Genomic DNA, 16,144 nt, shown 5'->3' with positions numbered 1-16,144 from the left:
CATCAGAAAGTTAACTGCTTAAGTGATCCAGTCGCACGTTTAACTTTCATCTCACTATATTGTAAGATTTTAGTTATCTGTTTCTCCTCTTAGCAGTAATTTTCAGCAAGTCAGGTGAGAAGGATGGAAGGTAGCAGGTGTAGGGGTGTATGTGTGTGTAAAAAGGCATGTTTGAAGAGATCATTTCTTTTTTTCTTTGGCCACGCAGCATGCGGGACCTTAGTTCCCCAACCAGGGATCAAACCCATGCCCGCTGCAGTGGACACAGGGAGCCTCAACCACTGGACCGCCGGGGAAGTCCCTGAAGAGATCATTTCTTGTACTTGTTTTTTTGTCAGACCCTTGAATCCAGTTTAAAATTTCAAGCAGCATTAAAGAAGAGTATAAGATTAGCTTTTCCCATCTAAGGAGTATATGAGTTTAAAAAGTCTGAGGACACTGAGCTAAACATAGATCCTTAAGGGCAAGGACCACATTTTATTCATTTCTGTATCCCCAGCACAGGGCCAGGCACAACGTAGGTGTGAGGCAATGTCTGCGGAATGAATTATGATGTCAACTGCTCCGGCAGAACAGAGCAGGGCCTAAGAAGCAGGAAAAGCTTCTTTTCTGTCTCTCTCTCTCCTTCTTCCTACCCCCCTCCCCCCAATTCTGTCCTCCCCAGTTAGAGACAGAGAGTGAGCGAGCATCGCCTTCGTGCCAGAATACTATTAAAAGGATTAATTTAGGGACCGGTGTTTGGACTGTCACATCCAATCACTACCCACAGATCTACAGCTGCCCAACTCAGGCTCATGCAAAGAGGAATCAATTGCAAGGACACAGAGGGTCTGAACAGGCATACTAATGGCTTCCTGAGGTGCCAGCGGCCAGCTCTGACACTCCCATAAATTATCCGCCTTTTGATTTTACCTGTAGCTGTGGGGCACAAGGCACAATTCTGAACATATCAAAGCAAGCTCTTGTCACCCAAGGCTCCTCAAGAATGTCCCCAAAGGAGGAGGGACTAAAAACAATGACCCAAAGGGAATCTGCTTCCCAGCAGGACTGTTCCTAGCAGTCATCAATTAAAACCCAACAGGACCAAGTGGATAAAGGGACCCAGATCAAGACTAGGACATATGGATAAGACATGCATCAGATTGCAGTTCTGCAATGACTATACATCTCTCACTCAAAAGAAGAGAGATCACAGCAATAAACTCACACAATTTCATCTGGGAGCAACTCTGCACCAGCTCTAACAGTACCTCGCAGCACGACCTGACGAAGGTCAGGTTAAGCATGACTTAACCTTCCTGGGCCTCAGTTTCCTCCCATGCGTAGCAGGGACAGTAATGCTGACCATCTGACCCGCTTCCCAGAGTGGTGATGAAAGGTAATAAAAAGCATTCAAGAGGCACTTTACAAAGCCACAAGGGTGGCAACATTAATATACGACCCCGACAGACCAGGAAAATGACTGGTCACACTTCGGTGAATTTCTTTCGGGTAGCTGCTCACTCAGTTCACTTCACTGATGGTGCTGGGGCTAAGGTCCACCCTGAAGAAAGTTCTGGAATTCCGAATGGGACTCCTGCTGTCTGAAGATTTTCCATTATGAAGAGCAGCATCTTGCTTTAGTTATAATTTCCTCCTGTTTGCTGGCTGCCTCTGCCAGGGGCTAGGTTTCTATCACATGGCCACAGTGACAATTGGGAGCACCCCAAATGTACTAAGCCAAAGGCCCAGTCGCCCAATTGCTACCTGCTTTTTAAAAAATTGTGTAAAATATTGTTAATAACAAAAGTTAAGGACACCTTGCTAAGAGTTTTACATCTCATTAAATCCTTTAGCCAACCTATTAAGTTCCATTTTACAGATAGAAAAGCTAAACTCAGAGAGGTAAGTCATTTGCCCAAGGTCACATAAGCACTGTTATCAGAAACCTCTAGCAATGCACACCGGAGCTTGCAGGAAGAGGAAGACAATTCATCAGACACTCAACAAATACTTTATTTGATCCCTGTACCTGACACATACCATCATACTCAACTAGGAGACACTCTCAAAACCAGAAAAAGATCATCAGTTTCTTAGAAGCAAGCAAAGAAGAAGACTAAGTAGGACATATGGAGAATGAGGCAATTCCCTGGGAAGCTTAGGGAAATGGGTCCCCCTCCGTGTGTACAGTTCAAGAAATTCAAAGCAACTAACATTAAGCTACGAGACCAAAGATCAAAATCTCTCCCTAGCTACATTTATTCACTACTACTTTCAATAGAAAAGCGTTCCCCCAAACTTCTCCTTCATTCCACACCAACTTGTCCTTCCCACATCTTTTCTAGTCCGTGAAATAGGAGCTGGTATCGCCAACAATTTCTCTGGTAGACATCCTTTAAGCTCAAGTAGATGGCCAGGAAATTAGCAAAGAGAACCAGTATACACAAAGACACAAAGATTTAGGTATACTCAATTTTTAATTGTCAAAACACTGCCTCAAAGGTGAAAATGTTACCCATGTAACTGCCACAGCCTCCTTACTGGTCTCTCTGCCTCAGGTACTATCCCCTTCAAACCATTCTGAACACTGAACATTAAAATTAAAACAAACTTTCTAAAACACAAATCTAGTTATCAGTCCACTTCTTAAAACCTTTCACTGGCTTCTCACGGCTTTTATGATGGTCTGATCCAGTGGTTGGTCCACAGGCCAAATCCAGCTGCCACCTGTTTTTATAAAGTTTACTGGAACACAGCCATGCTCACTCATTTTCCTACTATGGCTGCTTTCGTGCTATAGCAGCAGAGTAAACTGTTGTGACACAAACCCATAAAGACTAAATATTTACTATCTGGTCCTTTACAGTAAAAGTTTGCTGACCTAGTCTAATCTTTTTTTCTACCCACCATTTAATCCTAAGAGCTTATAAGGCCCTGGCTTCTGCTTACCTTTCCTCCTTAATTTCTCACTGTATTCTCCTGTCTTCTGCCCACTGATTACTGTATGTTTCAGTCACACTGAACTTCAGTTTCTCAAACTCAACAAAGCTCTGACCTTCACACTTGGTTCTTCACATCTTCGTCTAATTCTAGCTGAGTAAGTTACTTCCTCTGAAAAGCCTTCCCTGAACCCACCAGTCTGGGCTGGAGATCCTTCTAAGTACTCTCAGGCACATGTACTTACCTCGTTACAGCACTCTCAGAGGTCTTGTGACTGCTTCAATACTATCTGTCTCGCCCATGAACTTGTAAGCTCTTTGGTGTCAGGGATAGCAGCTGTCTTGTTCACCACAATCCCACCACCAAGCAAAATGCCTGGACCTCAGTTATTCAACAAACAGCCTCTGACATCCTGGATATCAATCATCAGAGTCTACCTTTTTAGCCAGCCCCGATCCTCGTAAAACGGAGACAGACTGGGATTAACCATCCACCCAAAGGTGACCCACAACCCAAATTTGATAAATGCATGTGACCAAGATCCCAAAGGCCTTGGTCAAATGCATTTATCAGAAGCCAAATAAATGTGATCCTTCCTATTGTCTTAAGATGTGTATTTCTCAGGATAAAGGATTATTCCGGCTCTATTCAACCTTCCTGAACTTCAAGTAGGTGCTCATGTAATGCCCACTGAGAAATCATGGCAGAACTTGAAAGTATGGATATCCCACCTTCAACTCTCACCACTTTATAGACTTTGGGTAAGTTTCAGTAGTCTTTTAGCATATGGTATCTTGTCAGAAAAAGCTACAGAAAAGTACAGTCTGCACCAGTCCCCACTCCCAACCCTCCAAGCCCAAATACTCATAAGGAAGAAGTCAAGCCAAACCTTGACCATGCAACAGGATTCTCACCTCTCCTTACTTCGAAGATGCCAAGACTGGCCGCTGGGGATGCTGAAGGTTCTGTGAGAGCTGGAAAGCCCCAATGCTGTGGATAAATACAGATCTCTGCAACAACTCTATTTCAATACTGTTTGAAACAACTTAAAGATCACACTATACTTCAAACTCCTAAACTCAAACTACTTTGGGATAACAGTTATCTACGTGGAAGCACAGTGCCAGTACAGAGCTTTCAGAAGCTACTAGTACTACAGTTGACCTTTGAACAACACAGGTTTGAACTGTGCAGGTCCACTTCTTATGTGCAGATGTTTCTCAATAAATAAATATATTGGGAGATTTTTTTGGAGATTTGTGACAATCTGAAAAAATCCGCAGATAAACCACATAGCCTAGAAATACCAAAAAAATTAAGATGTCATGAATGCATTAAATATAAGTAGGTATACACATAACATACAAAATATGTGTTAATCAACTGCTTATGTTATCAGTAAGGCTTCTGGTCAATGCTATTAGTAGTTAAGTTTTGGGGGAGTCAAAAGTTATAAGCAGATTTTCAACTGTGTGGGGAGTCGGTTACCCTAACCTCCACATTTTTTCAATGGTCAACAATATATATTTTTGCAATGATGAATTTCATCTTCTCTAGTGGCATACTTTTCTTCCTAAGGAGGTTTATCTCCTAGAAATACTAAACATTTACAATATCCGAGCTTGGACGGAGAGAGATGGCCATGAAGTCGTGGCTCTCTGGATAATCCCGAATCCTAGTCTAGCCAAGGAGGGGATACTAGTAAAGGCTGACAGTATTCAGAACTCAGGCACTGAAGCAGGGATTGGGGGAAACACTGGTTGCCACAAAGCCACAGGCCATACTGCAAATGGCCACACAGACCAGGAAACACTTGCAGGATATATCTAGGTCTGCCTCAAGTTCTAAAAAAGTCAAGGTAATCAAACCCCAAATCAAATCATCAATGGACACCTATCAGATTTATCACTTAATTCAGATTTTCCATACTCCAGTTTCTCTTCAGATCACTTAAACCTTGCACCTTTTACTCATCAAACCTTCAAAAGGATTAGAAGTTGCAGAGGTGCCCTTGTAAGCTAGCAACGCCCTTGCACAAAGAAACACCTAGGTTTGGAACCAATCTATTCCTGTCTACCACTCTACACATTTAACACTTTATTCTACTCAGATCCCCTGGGAAAATGCCACTCATCAACCTACCCCACCGCAAAGAAAACACTTTTCAAAATGAAAGGGAATAAAAGCACTTTTATTTGAAAATTTCAAGTTGCAAGGAGAGCTCTCAGCCAAGCTCTGTGACCTAGCTAGCCGATTATTTACAGGATCTTTGGGCAGGAATTGTTAATGAGCTTTTAATTTGGAGTGCTTAAGTTGCCAAAGTGCTCTGAGCTCCAGTGAAGCACCACAGAATCCATAAAGGAAACCTTATCAATCACTTCCCGGCAGCTACCTCCCCCAACTCCCCCCACGAAAGGCAGCCAAGTGGGTTTCTAACCAAGATCACAGACACACACATTAGTGGAGTCACACTCCAAGTCCCTGTTTATAAATTGGCTTTCAAATGCTAGGGGATTCAGGTATAATATACTTAAGCTCCAGGCATGAACCCACCAAAACAAGGCATGCTGTGTATGATAAAGTCAGAATAAAGCAGAATTTGATGAAGCCAATTTCTAGGAGAAACTCTACAATCAAAAACCATTCAGCCAATCACAACCTACTATCGTCCAAATAGTGTACGGTCTTTAGCCAATGGGATTCCTGGTTTTTTGCCCTTCGCCTGGGAGACTGATAAAATGTCTGACAAGAACTAATACCAGAGAAGTGGCCAGAGACCTATAGCAGAGGGAATGATGGGTACTATCAGTTTACAAAATCCAGCTCTAAGGACAGAATCCAAACCCCCAATGAGAAGCCACGTTCAGCATCTTCCAAGTCAACAAGGAGCAGTTATATTTTGCAAGAACTCGCAATCAAGCCCCAATCCAAGTTCATGCCTTTTTAAGAAAACACCTGTTGCTGGAGCATTTGCAGGAACAGCAGACAGAAAGCTAGCCAAGTTAGGCCCCTTATTCAATCCTTCCACCATAACTACGACCACCGCTACAGATTTACAAAAAGAAGTAAACTGCTAAGCTTGTGTGTCTGTGTGTGTGTTGGGAGAGGGTAAAGGGAATGTTCTCTCTACCATCTCCTTGCTAGTTTTCTAACCTTTGGTCAAAGCTCTCTTCCTCCTCCTAAGTAATCCCAGGTAGGAAGTCAGCATGCTTAATCACCTCACCCAGCCTGTCTTTCAAAGCCCTGCCCCTCTCCTTCTCCGCCTAAACGTTTCTCAGTAGACCGACCATGCATCCAGGGTGAGCACATGGGCCAGCACCCCAGGCTGCACAAACTGCGCGCCGCGACCCTCACCCCGCATGCATTACCAGGGCCCAATCTGGGGGGGGCCTCGCCGCATCACCCACCCCGGGGTGTTGCCCCCAACTCGGGCCCATCCAAGTCCAGGGGATTGTAAGGGGAGGAGCAGGGGGCCAGGAGACCAGCCCTCCTTCCCAGGGCCGCCCCCGCCCCCCGTCAGCAGCGGGAGAGGCTGTCGCCATGGCAACGCCCCCTCCTCGGGGCCAGCGCGGCAGGCTCCCTCCAGGTGCAGGCCCCGACTTCTCCCTCGGCCTGAGCAGGCGCTCAGGGCAGTTTACGGCGGCGGGCGCGGCCCGCGCCGACTGCGGCGCCGGCCAGGCAGAGGCAGGGCCGGCTCCGCCCGCTCCCCACCGCCCGTTCCCGGCCGCCTCAACAGCGGCAGCCAGCACCACGAGTCCACAACACACCGACTCACCTCCGCGCACTCTGACCCCGGCCGACGCGGCGGACGGGCGGGCGCGATGGCCAACCGCTGAGCCCGCCGCCGGCTCCCCCGACCAATGGGCTGCACGGGGGCGGGGCTTCTTCTCCCCAAAGGCTCGCTCTCCCGCCGACATGCGCGCGAAGGTACGCCAAGATGGTGACTCCCCACCGCAGGCCTTATGGGACTTGTAGTGTCGAGGTTGCACGTATTTAGAAGAAAGTGAAGGGGGGGCCTCACTTCTGAGCTGTGAAAGAAATTTTTTACCAAAGGAAACTTTCTAAGGCCTAGAGAAACCCAGGTCCCCCACTTCCGTTTTCCCACCTTCCAATATACTCATGAGGTGAATATAGGCTCATAAGGTGACATGTTGTATTTAGATGTCACCTTCTCATGATTAGTTCATTCAGCAAGCCATTACTATCATTAACTCTCTGAGGTCGGCCTGGGGGAAGACCTGAGAGGAGGGGGATTTTAGGCGAAGAAAAAAATGCTTAGATTTCTGAAGGGCCTTCCCAAGGAAGAGGGAACTAAGTTGTTAAGATCAGCTCCACAGGGAACTTCAGAGTTAAAAAGGATTCTGGCCTCAGCTGTGGAGAGTTTCCATAGTCAGTCAACTGGAGAGAACCTTGGCCAAAGCCAGAGATGTATTTCTTCATCTTGGTTGTGCCTCTCTGGTAAGTCGTGGGTACTAGGTTCTGAGCTGGGAAACCGCAGCCTTGGCCAAGCCAGTGATGGTTTTGACAGCCTCCCAGTCAGCCAGGAACCATCTGTGACCAGCTTCGGTCACCAAGCCCTCTGTCTGACATCTACATATTTTCACTTAAGAAAATGTCATATGTATATGTATAACTGATTCACTTTGTTATAAAGCAGAACCTAACCACCACTGTAAAGCAATTATACTCCAATAAAGATGTAAAAAAAGAAAAAAGAAAAGAAAATGTCGTCAGTTCTGGGCCCTACCACCTCCGTGAAATCTGACCTTAACATAATGAATGATTCCCACCTGAGCTGGGAAAGCCTGGTAATCCCCCCCTTTAAGGAATGCCTTCCTTAATCCCACATGGTGGGTTAGGTGATTCTACTCTGCACCTACGGAATTTATTGCATTGTTTTATAATTGTCTGTTTCTTTGTTGTCTCTCCCCCAGGACTGTAAACTCCTGTAAGGTAGGCATTATTTCTATATTGTTCATGCTGTAAAGTAATACCCAGCACAGTGCCAGGCCTAAAGCAGGCACACAATAAATGTTTGTGAACAAATGAGGGAATAAACACCAGCAGGGATAGGTGTCACTTAACCAAAGGTCAGTAAAGTGGAGGCACATCTGCCTACCGCCTGATTCTTGGAGCTGGAATTGGGTCTTCCTCTTTCCATTAATGTTATCTAGATGTTAATCCCAGTGGATCATATCAGTCAACATATTTTATAGCGCCTCTGCTAAGTGTCAGGCACTGTTTCTGTTGCTGAGGATTCACTGGTGAATAAGACACACAAAATCTGTGTCCTCAAGGAGCTTTTACATTGAGGAGGAGGAGGGGAGAGGAGGAACGGACAATAAACAAGTAAGTAAATAGATAGATAAAATTAGACTAGTATAAAATAGATAGCTAGTGGGAAGCAGCTGCATAGCACAAGGAGATCAGCTCGGTGCTTGTGACCACCTAGAGGGGTGGGATAGGGAGGGAGGGATGGAGACGCAAGAGGGAGGAGATATGGGGACATATGTATATGTATAACTGATTCACTTTTTTATAAAGCAGAAACTAACACACCATTGTAAAGCAATTATACTCCAATAAAGACATTTAAAAAAAATTAGACCAATAAGAGGCCTTAGTATGGCCTCTCTTGTCTCTGGCTTTGTTATATCCTGAAGCTGGCCTGAGAATATTGCATAGCCAGCCTTCTTGGCTGTAAGAATGAAGTAAACGCACACTATGAGAATTGGAGGCTTTCCTTAAGGCCCAGCCCCAGTATCCTCCATGGAACCCTTGACTTCCCCAAAATGTGTTCTTTCCTCCTTGGTGCTCTAGAGCTCATCTGAACAACTTCCAGGGCCTCACCACATTGTAAGATCTTTTTGGACAAAGACCAGGCAAAATGCACTCAAATAATAGGACAGTTTAAGTACACTTGGTACCTTACACTGCTGCCTAACCCAGCATTTGGCTCCCTCAAGCCTTTGGCTGTGTTCTGGTTCCCTAGAAAACAGAGCCTGAGGCAAAGCTTATGTAGTAAGATTTCATTGGGAAATGTAATCCCAGGACAGCAAGAGTGAGGGGGAAAAGAGAAGTGAGGCAGGGAAGGAGGGAATGAAAATATAAAGTATGTATGACCAAAGCTTAGCAGAAAGCACAGCTAGTTGCTCTGTCCTACAGACCATGAAGAACCATCACTTCTCAGGCAGGAAGAAAGGGAGGGTTGTGTTACCCCACCACTCCCGTAGCCACAGGGGGCGCCAGGTCCCACACCCTAAAGCACAGTGGTTCATCTGAGACTAGAAAGGATGAGAGGAGCCTCTGGCTTGGTCAAAATAGGCCCCTGCAGTCCCATCACAATGCACACATTGGAAGCTCTTTCAGAACCTAACCCTCCTCCCAGAGGGCGCTGAGACAACCAGATGTCTTAGTAAAGGGCGTGACAGTAGTGGCAGCTGGGTTGTCCATAAAACAGGTGGCCAAGGTCTGGGGCGGGGCAAGCAGATGGGACGAGTGAATTTTCGGAGACAGATGAACTGAGTCCAGTACAGGCACATATACACCCTGGGTAGACTGCCTGGCTGCTGGATTAAGTGACTGAACTAAAGTGAACACTGAGCGCAAGAACAAAAGAGGACCACGTGGGTTCTTCTGCAGCCCTGTCAAACCACCAGGAAAAACCGCAAGATAGCCATCAAAGTTGGGACCTTAGCAACTGAAGGGCAGAGAACCCAGGGCCCACGGACAGTGCATGGCAGCCCCCAGACTTGGCACAGCTGAGAGAACCCAGACTGGATCCGAAACCATTTTATCTGATAACTGGAGAAACTGCTTCTGCCATTCTGAGTCCCTGTAAGCTATGTAAGATAGCATAGTGCAGTTATAGGGAGAGTGAGCGTGGAGAGAGCCTGTTCAGGTTTGCATCCTGGCTCTATCTGTGACCTTAGGCAAGTCACGTATTCTCTGAGGCTCAGTTTCTTCATCTCTATAGTGTAGATAATACTAGTACCTATTTGTTATTAGAATTAAACATGCTTAGCACCGTGTCCTGCATAAAGAGTGCAGTAAATATTGGCTGTTACTATTATTCTTGCCCCTCCCCCACCCCTCTTCCAACTCCTCTCCCCACCGTGACCACCACCATACCACCTCCTTGCTCCCCCACGCCCAGCCCCAGTCCTCTGCTCCAAGAGCAGTGGAGCCTAGACCTGGCCATGGCTTCTTCGCTCTGCTTTCCCCAGGGCTCTTCCCTATGAGCCTGAGCCATTCATCTCCCTGGTGACCTGAATCTGAACTAAGAGATGGATGTGGTGTGGCTGAGGCCAGGGTGGTAATGTGCTCCCTTATCTCTGTGCCCCTCACTGGGGCCTAGTTAATTTTCCCTTTGATTTTAATATAGATTTATTGAAAGTTTCAGTTATCAAAACAAACTGCGGCAGCAAATTGGTGTTCTTTGCTGGCCTACAAGTGCCTATAAAGCTGCCATGCTCAGGAACGAATGGCGCTCTCCAGGAGGTCAGTCATGGCAACAGGAAGTCCCTGGGGACATACACACTGCCGTTTAATATTTTTCTTATTAACCTTTTTCTTCTTGGCTATCTAAGCCTCCCCTTTAAATCGGAAATCAAATGGAGCCACCTGCCCAGAGAGGCTCTCTTCCCCAAGCTGCTCCACTGTTCCTTCTCCAGTCCTAGCCTCCCCACCTCTAATCCTCTGACTTCTCCCGGCCTCGCCCATTGTTCCAGAGAGAGTTGTGATTCACATGCCCCAGAGGTATGGCCCAATGCCCCATCCCAACTGTGGAAGGTTGGCTTAGGCTATCCAGCCACTAGTCAGAAACAAAGAATCCCTAGAAAAGATTGGGGCCTCTTCCAGATCTGGTGCTCAGAAGGGAGGAAAAAGTTTGTTTTTTTTTTTTTTTGCGGTATGCGGGCCTCTCACTGTTGTGGCCTCTCCCGTTGCGGAGCACAGGCTCCGGACACGCAGGCTCAGCGGCCATGGCTCACGGGCCCAGCTGCTCTGCGGCATGTGGGATCTTCCCGGACCGGGGCACGAACCCATGTCCCCTGCATCGGCAGGCGGACTCTCAACCACTGCGCCACCAGGGAAGCCCGAGGAAAAAGTTTTTAAAGCAAAAGAGTTGTTTTCCAAAGGGCAGGCAGTCCTGTCAGGAGCTACTGAACTCAACAGAAGCAAAAAGGAGATGATGATCCTAGAGATTGGGCAGATTTTCCTTCCAGCCCAAGAACTGTCTGATTTCATTCTCACATCCCCACTGCCATTCCCAATAAGGCCCCTCCTCTCAATCCCAGCTTGATTTTTGAGACCCTCCATTTTCTGGTACCAATCTGCCTCTCTAAGTGCAACCTGGGTTCTTGCTTGCCCCAGTGGCTCTTATAGGTAGAACCCTCACTGCCACCTCTAGGCTCTGGAATCAGTCCTGTCCCAGGGGAGAGGCTTCATGACCTGGTAACCGCTCCTCTCCCAGTCATCATCTCCTCTTTTGGGCCTGAGGTGCTGCTGGGTCACTTGTAGATGCCGCATCCCAATTCCCAATGGCTTCTCCTTGCTCTTAAACATTCCCTGCCAGCAACAAGGGCTACTGCTCTTCCTTGGAACTCAGACTATGACTAAAGGTCCTGACGGCTGTAGCTGTGCAGCTAGAGTGGTGGAAGGTGCAAGGGTTTGGATCCAGAGTCCAGGAGTTGAACCTTGGCTCTGACACTTGCTGCCTCTGTGACTTGGGGAACCTCTCTGTGGTTTCGTTGCATCTTGTGCTTGCATCTACTCTTTTCTAAGGACCACTCTATAATGAAACGACTTGTCTGTATCGCTCACCTACAATACTCTGAGATCCTCAAGGAAGAAGACTGTGTTTTAATGGTCTTTATATTCCAAATATGTCTATTTGATGAATAAGTAAAAAGTCTGTTTCCTCTACTATAAAATGGAGATAATACCTACATAAACAAGAAAGCACCTACCACAGTGCCGAACCAACATGAGGCAGGGGCTCAGTGAGTGAAATTTCCTTCATCAATTTTCCCGTGAAGTTGGTCATCAGCCACCAGCACTCCCACTTTTTGCCTGTTCGCATCTCGGTTTCAAGTTCAGCTCTTCTCTCCTGTTGCCTGCTGGAGCCCTTCCACCACAGTTCAAGTGCCAGCATTCACCCTGGCCCCTTTAAAGTGGTGCCAACTTCTCCTCTCCTCTAGACCAGGCTCCCTCCATTTCTCCAAATCTACTCACAAACTTCTGTCTCCAGGTGGCTCTATTCTCTGGACTACCTTGTAGTTCATCTATAGCAGTGCAGATGCTCCCTACCATCTATACCAGCTGGTGATACCAATAAATTTACATTAATTCTAGTACACCAATGTTGCTGATTCTAGACCCCCGCCCGCTCCTGTAGAAATATTGGTCCCCTGCAATGTTCCTTAAAAAAAGCCTCAGTTGTGCCCATGGAGCAATACAAGCTACTATGATCCACTGGCTTCTGTCATTAAGTGCACCATGGATGCTGGCCTTGAATGCCTCTGCCTGATGTGCTCAATTCTCATGGTACCATGACAGTGTGAGAGCATGGCACTCTCTCACAAAGTAAGAAGATGACTCCCTCCATATTACATGCAGCTAGGGGGATGTGAAGCCCCACAACAGGGAGGTTTGAGCTCTTAAGTGTTTCAGAGGCAGGTCTTTCCACTTATTTAACCAGTCCTTTTTCTTCCCATTTTGTACATCTACTAACAAACACCAGAGGAGCGAAAATAGGGTGAGTTTAATAAGAGCCATCATACTGAACCAGACCCACGATCCCTCTTCAACCCTTAGTCCTATTGTGGAGACTGGCTTATCTGCCAGAACCCCCTCTCCTCTATCATTAGGTTTCTCTCTGGAGCTCTGCTGGCCCTTCCAGCAATATGGTGTCCACTGGGTTATCCACTCATGCTGGTGTATACCTGATCCAGTTATGGACTTGGTTCAAATTGTTTCCTCTGAGAGGATTTTCAGCCCCATGTAAAACTGTGGATTCAAATAGATATTTGGGTCAGGGGATGTTGCCTGGCTCCCCACGCTGGATGTAGCCAAGTATCAGCTCCAAATCCCATAGGACCACCATTACACTAAATTTCCCCCCCCAGGATTTAGTGAATAAATTCCTTTTACTGCCTACCACCTTCTGTTACCTTCCCAGACTAGTGGGGCCTTGTCCTTACACTAGACCCCTTGTGGTTTCATAGCTCCTCCTTCCTGGTCTTGACTTGGTGTTCAAGTCCTCTACACTCAGGCTTCAACCTATGCTTCCAGCCTTATTTCCTAGTAGTTCTTTAACTCCCCTTCTCTTCCAGGCCAAAGGGACTGATTATTAGTCATCAAGGAGCTTTGTATTTCTCTGCCTCCAAGACTTTGCTGGTGGTTCTCTCAACGGGGAGTGCCTTCCCCATTCCCATCTCTCAACTGAGCCCCAGGAGAAGCGTGCCCTGCTCCAGGAAGTATTTCCTGATCCCCAAGTGGCTATTCCTTCCCCTCTCCTGAGTCCCCAAACCCTATCTGCCTGTCACACCCTGCATGGTAGGTGGTAATGCACAGGCCAGAGGCTTGCTCAACATTCTTGATCTCTAGGCACTGCCCGACCACAGCCCCCAGGACCTGAGAATGCTGCTGTAGGGCTTTTAAGAGGGCATCCAAGGCCTTCAGGGGATCTCCTCCAGCAACCCCGGCTGAACTAAGAGCTTGTGTGTATACTTTTTCAAGATGCAACAAACATTCTTTGAATATCTAGTTTGTGCTAAGCTCCTTGAAAACTCAGGACAGGAACATGAGCCACAGACACAGTTCTTGCCCTTGTAGAGCTTACACTCTACTGAAGGAGACACATGGGTAAGGAACCAAGTGTCACTCAGAGTGATAACTGTGATCATAGAGACCAGTTGCCATGAAGGTTTTAGGATGAGGGGTCAATCACAGCTGGAAAGTTTTCTCAGAGCAGGTGACATTTAAGTCAAGTCTTAAAGGTTGAGCAGGACTTTCCCAGGCCCAGGAGGTGGGGAAGAAAAGAATGAAGAGGGCAATACAGGCAAAGGGAATAACATGAGCAAAGGCTCAAGGCAAAGAAATGGCCCACGTGTGGGTGGGAAGAAAGCCAGTACTACTGGAGCAGAAAGTGTGGCAAAGCGAGTGGTGAAAGAAGAGTTTGAAGAAGTAGCCAAGAGTTAAATTCATGTGTAGTCTTATAAGCAAGTCTTCTTAAGGTGTTTGGACTTGATCTTGAAGGCAATAGAGAGCCACCCAAGGGTTTAAAGCAGGGCAGTGACTAGGTCAGTTCGGTGTTAGGGTGGTACTGTTCAAACTTTAATGTGCTTGCATTCCAAGCACCTGGAGATCTTGTTAAAATGCAAATTGTCATTCTGTGATCCTGGGAAAGGCCTCAGAGTCTGCATTTCTCAGAGTTCCCTGGTGACGCTGATGCTGCTGGTCCTCAGACCCCACGAGAGGTAGGCAGGTCTTAGTGCGATCTCTCTGGCCCTACTTCCCACCTTCCCCAATGCATCCACTCACAGAGCATTCTTCTTTTCACTGAAAACGGTTCAAGGCTGCTGTGGCTCTTCACTTTTATTTAGCATCTATATTTTAGAAGTTGTTAATTGATAATTTGCTCCACGTCCAGCAAAGGATCAGGTGCAGAGGGCGCAGGGCTGGGGGAAGACAATAAGCAAGACATTTTCCTGCCCAAAAGTGTTCAGCGTCATCTGCGAAGGGGCAGTTTTCCCTGAGCTGCCCTCTGCCAGACTTGTCATAAACATGGTAAATGAGGCCTGTCTCAGTAGTGCTCCCTGGGGCCCCACCTCCTCGGCAGCCCCATCCAGAGATGATCCTGTTTATCCCTAACGGTTGTCTGTGACCTCTAAATCAATTCCCTGTCTGATACTAAAACCCTGGTCCTCCCCAATCCTCCTCCCAATTCCAGGCTATGTCAATTTGTAAAATTGGAGGCACGTGTGATGACAGGCGTTATAAGCGCAGGCTCTGAAGTCAGACTGCCTCGGTTCATGGCCCAACTCCACTACTTATTAGCTGGGTGACCTTGGGCAAGTGGCTTAAGTTCTCTAAGCCTCAGTCTTCTCATCTGTAAATTGGGGGTAATAATTCTTCCTGTGTCATGGGCTGTTTTGGGACTCAGATGTGGCAATGCCTATAAAGCACAGCCCCTGAAACAAGCAGAGAGTACCCCATAACTGTTAGCTATTGTTTTTATAAATACGAAAACCAATTGTACAGGAGCTTACCAAAGCCCTGTTGAAACCCTGTATAAGCGAAAATCCCTGTCATCCCCTCTCCACCTAGGATGGCTTTTTCTGCTTCTACCAACCCCTCCCTAATGCTGGAGAAACAGAACACAGCCCAAGGCGGGCAGTGCAGAGATCCCCCGCTGGATAAGGCAGCCTTTGGAGAGCATTTACAGGGCAGGAGTCTTCAGCCTCCCAAAGCTGAGGCTCCGTGTTGGAGGGGGATGCTTTGTGGATTCCCTCCTACCTCCACGCATCCCCACAGTGTCCCCTCTGCCCGGGGTCACCCAGGCTGCCCCTCCTTCCGGCTGCAGGGAGAGAAGCAGCTTCAATCATTCATCTTAACGTCTTTATTAAGCAAGGTTATGACCAGGATGAGACAAGAAACAAGGTCTTTTAGTGTAAAAACACGGCTCCCTGGGCTTGGCCCCAGGGGACTCCTCCCCGGCACTGCTGCCGCTCCCAGCTACCGCTTCTGGAGGTCCAGGTCAGGCAAGATGATTCTGCCCTGATTTCTCTCTCTCCCTGCTTCTTTGGAAAGTTCTAAGGGCCTGCCCAGAGCTTTCATGTCCAAAGGGAAGAGCATGACTTGGCATTTGGTGGCAGCCACGGGGTCCTCAAGGCTGTGTTAGGCTTGAGCCCTAACTTGGGATCACTGTCCTCATCACCTCATCCCTCACCCACCATGTGCAGGCAGCGACAGCCTTAGCCACTGGGGCCGGAGGGGTGGGGTGGGGGGCACGATGGGGCCTCACCTGGAGTCTGGGCTCAGAGCCTAGGTGATAACAGTATTCCTGATTATGGAAAGATTGAGGAGGATCCTAACAGGACCATTCCACAAGTTCCCATTACTCAGAGAAGTCTTCAGAGCCATCGTGGAGTCAGCATATGCTCAGACCCAGGCCTGGGCTCTAGGGCAGTAGCTGTTGGCCCATAGAGCCCATGGCTTA

The 16,144-nt window shown here is 47.4% G+C and overlaps 1 protein-coding gene across 7 annotated transcripts in view; it reads right to left on the bottom strand.

Annotated features, from left to right (window-relative positions):
• Positions 1–6,718, bottom strand: part of ERI3 (ERI1 exoribonuclease family member 3) — a 129,663-nt gene extending 122,945 nt beyond the window's left edge. Inside the window, exons 1-2 of one of the 7 annotated variants that reach the window (XM_081220362.1) lie at positions 6,698–6,718; positions 3,837–3,912 (exon numbers count right to left, since the gene is read on the bottom strand). Coding sequence is in view for 5 of the 7 variants with exons in the window: in XM_081220360.1 (XP_081076486.1) it covers positions 3,837–3,912; positions 6,291–6,464 (250 nt within the window). In the remaining 2 variants the exon portion in view is untranslated. Of the gene's footprint in view, positions 1–3,836; positions 3,913–6,290; positions 6,651–6,697 lie in introns of those variants that run through there. The other 6 variants (XM_081220360.1, XM_081220357.1, XM_081220359.1 and 3 more) reach the window with 6 other exon arrangements.
• Positions 6,719–16,144: the final 9,426 nt, after the last annotated feature.

This window comes from Mesoplodon bidens, assembly GCF_964165515.1.
Source record: "Mesoplodon bidens genome assembly, chromosome: 2".
NCBI lineage: Eukaryota > Metazoa > Chordata > Mammalia > Artiodactyla > Ziphiidae > Mesoplodon > Mesoplodon bidens.
Note: the sequence above shows the minus strand (reverse complement) of the source record. Positions and strands in the feature narration are given on the sequence as shown.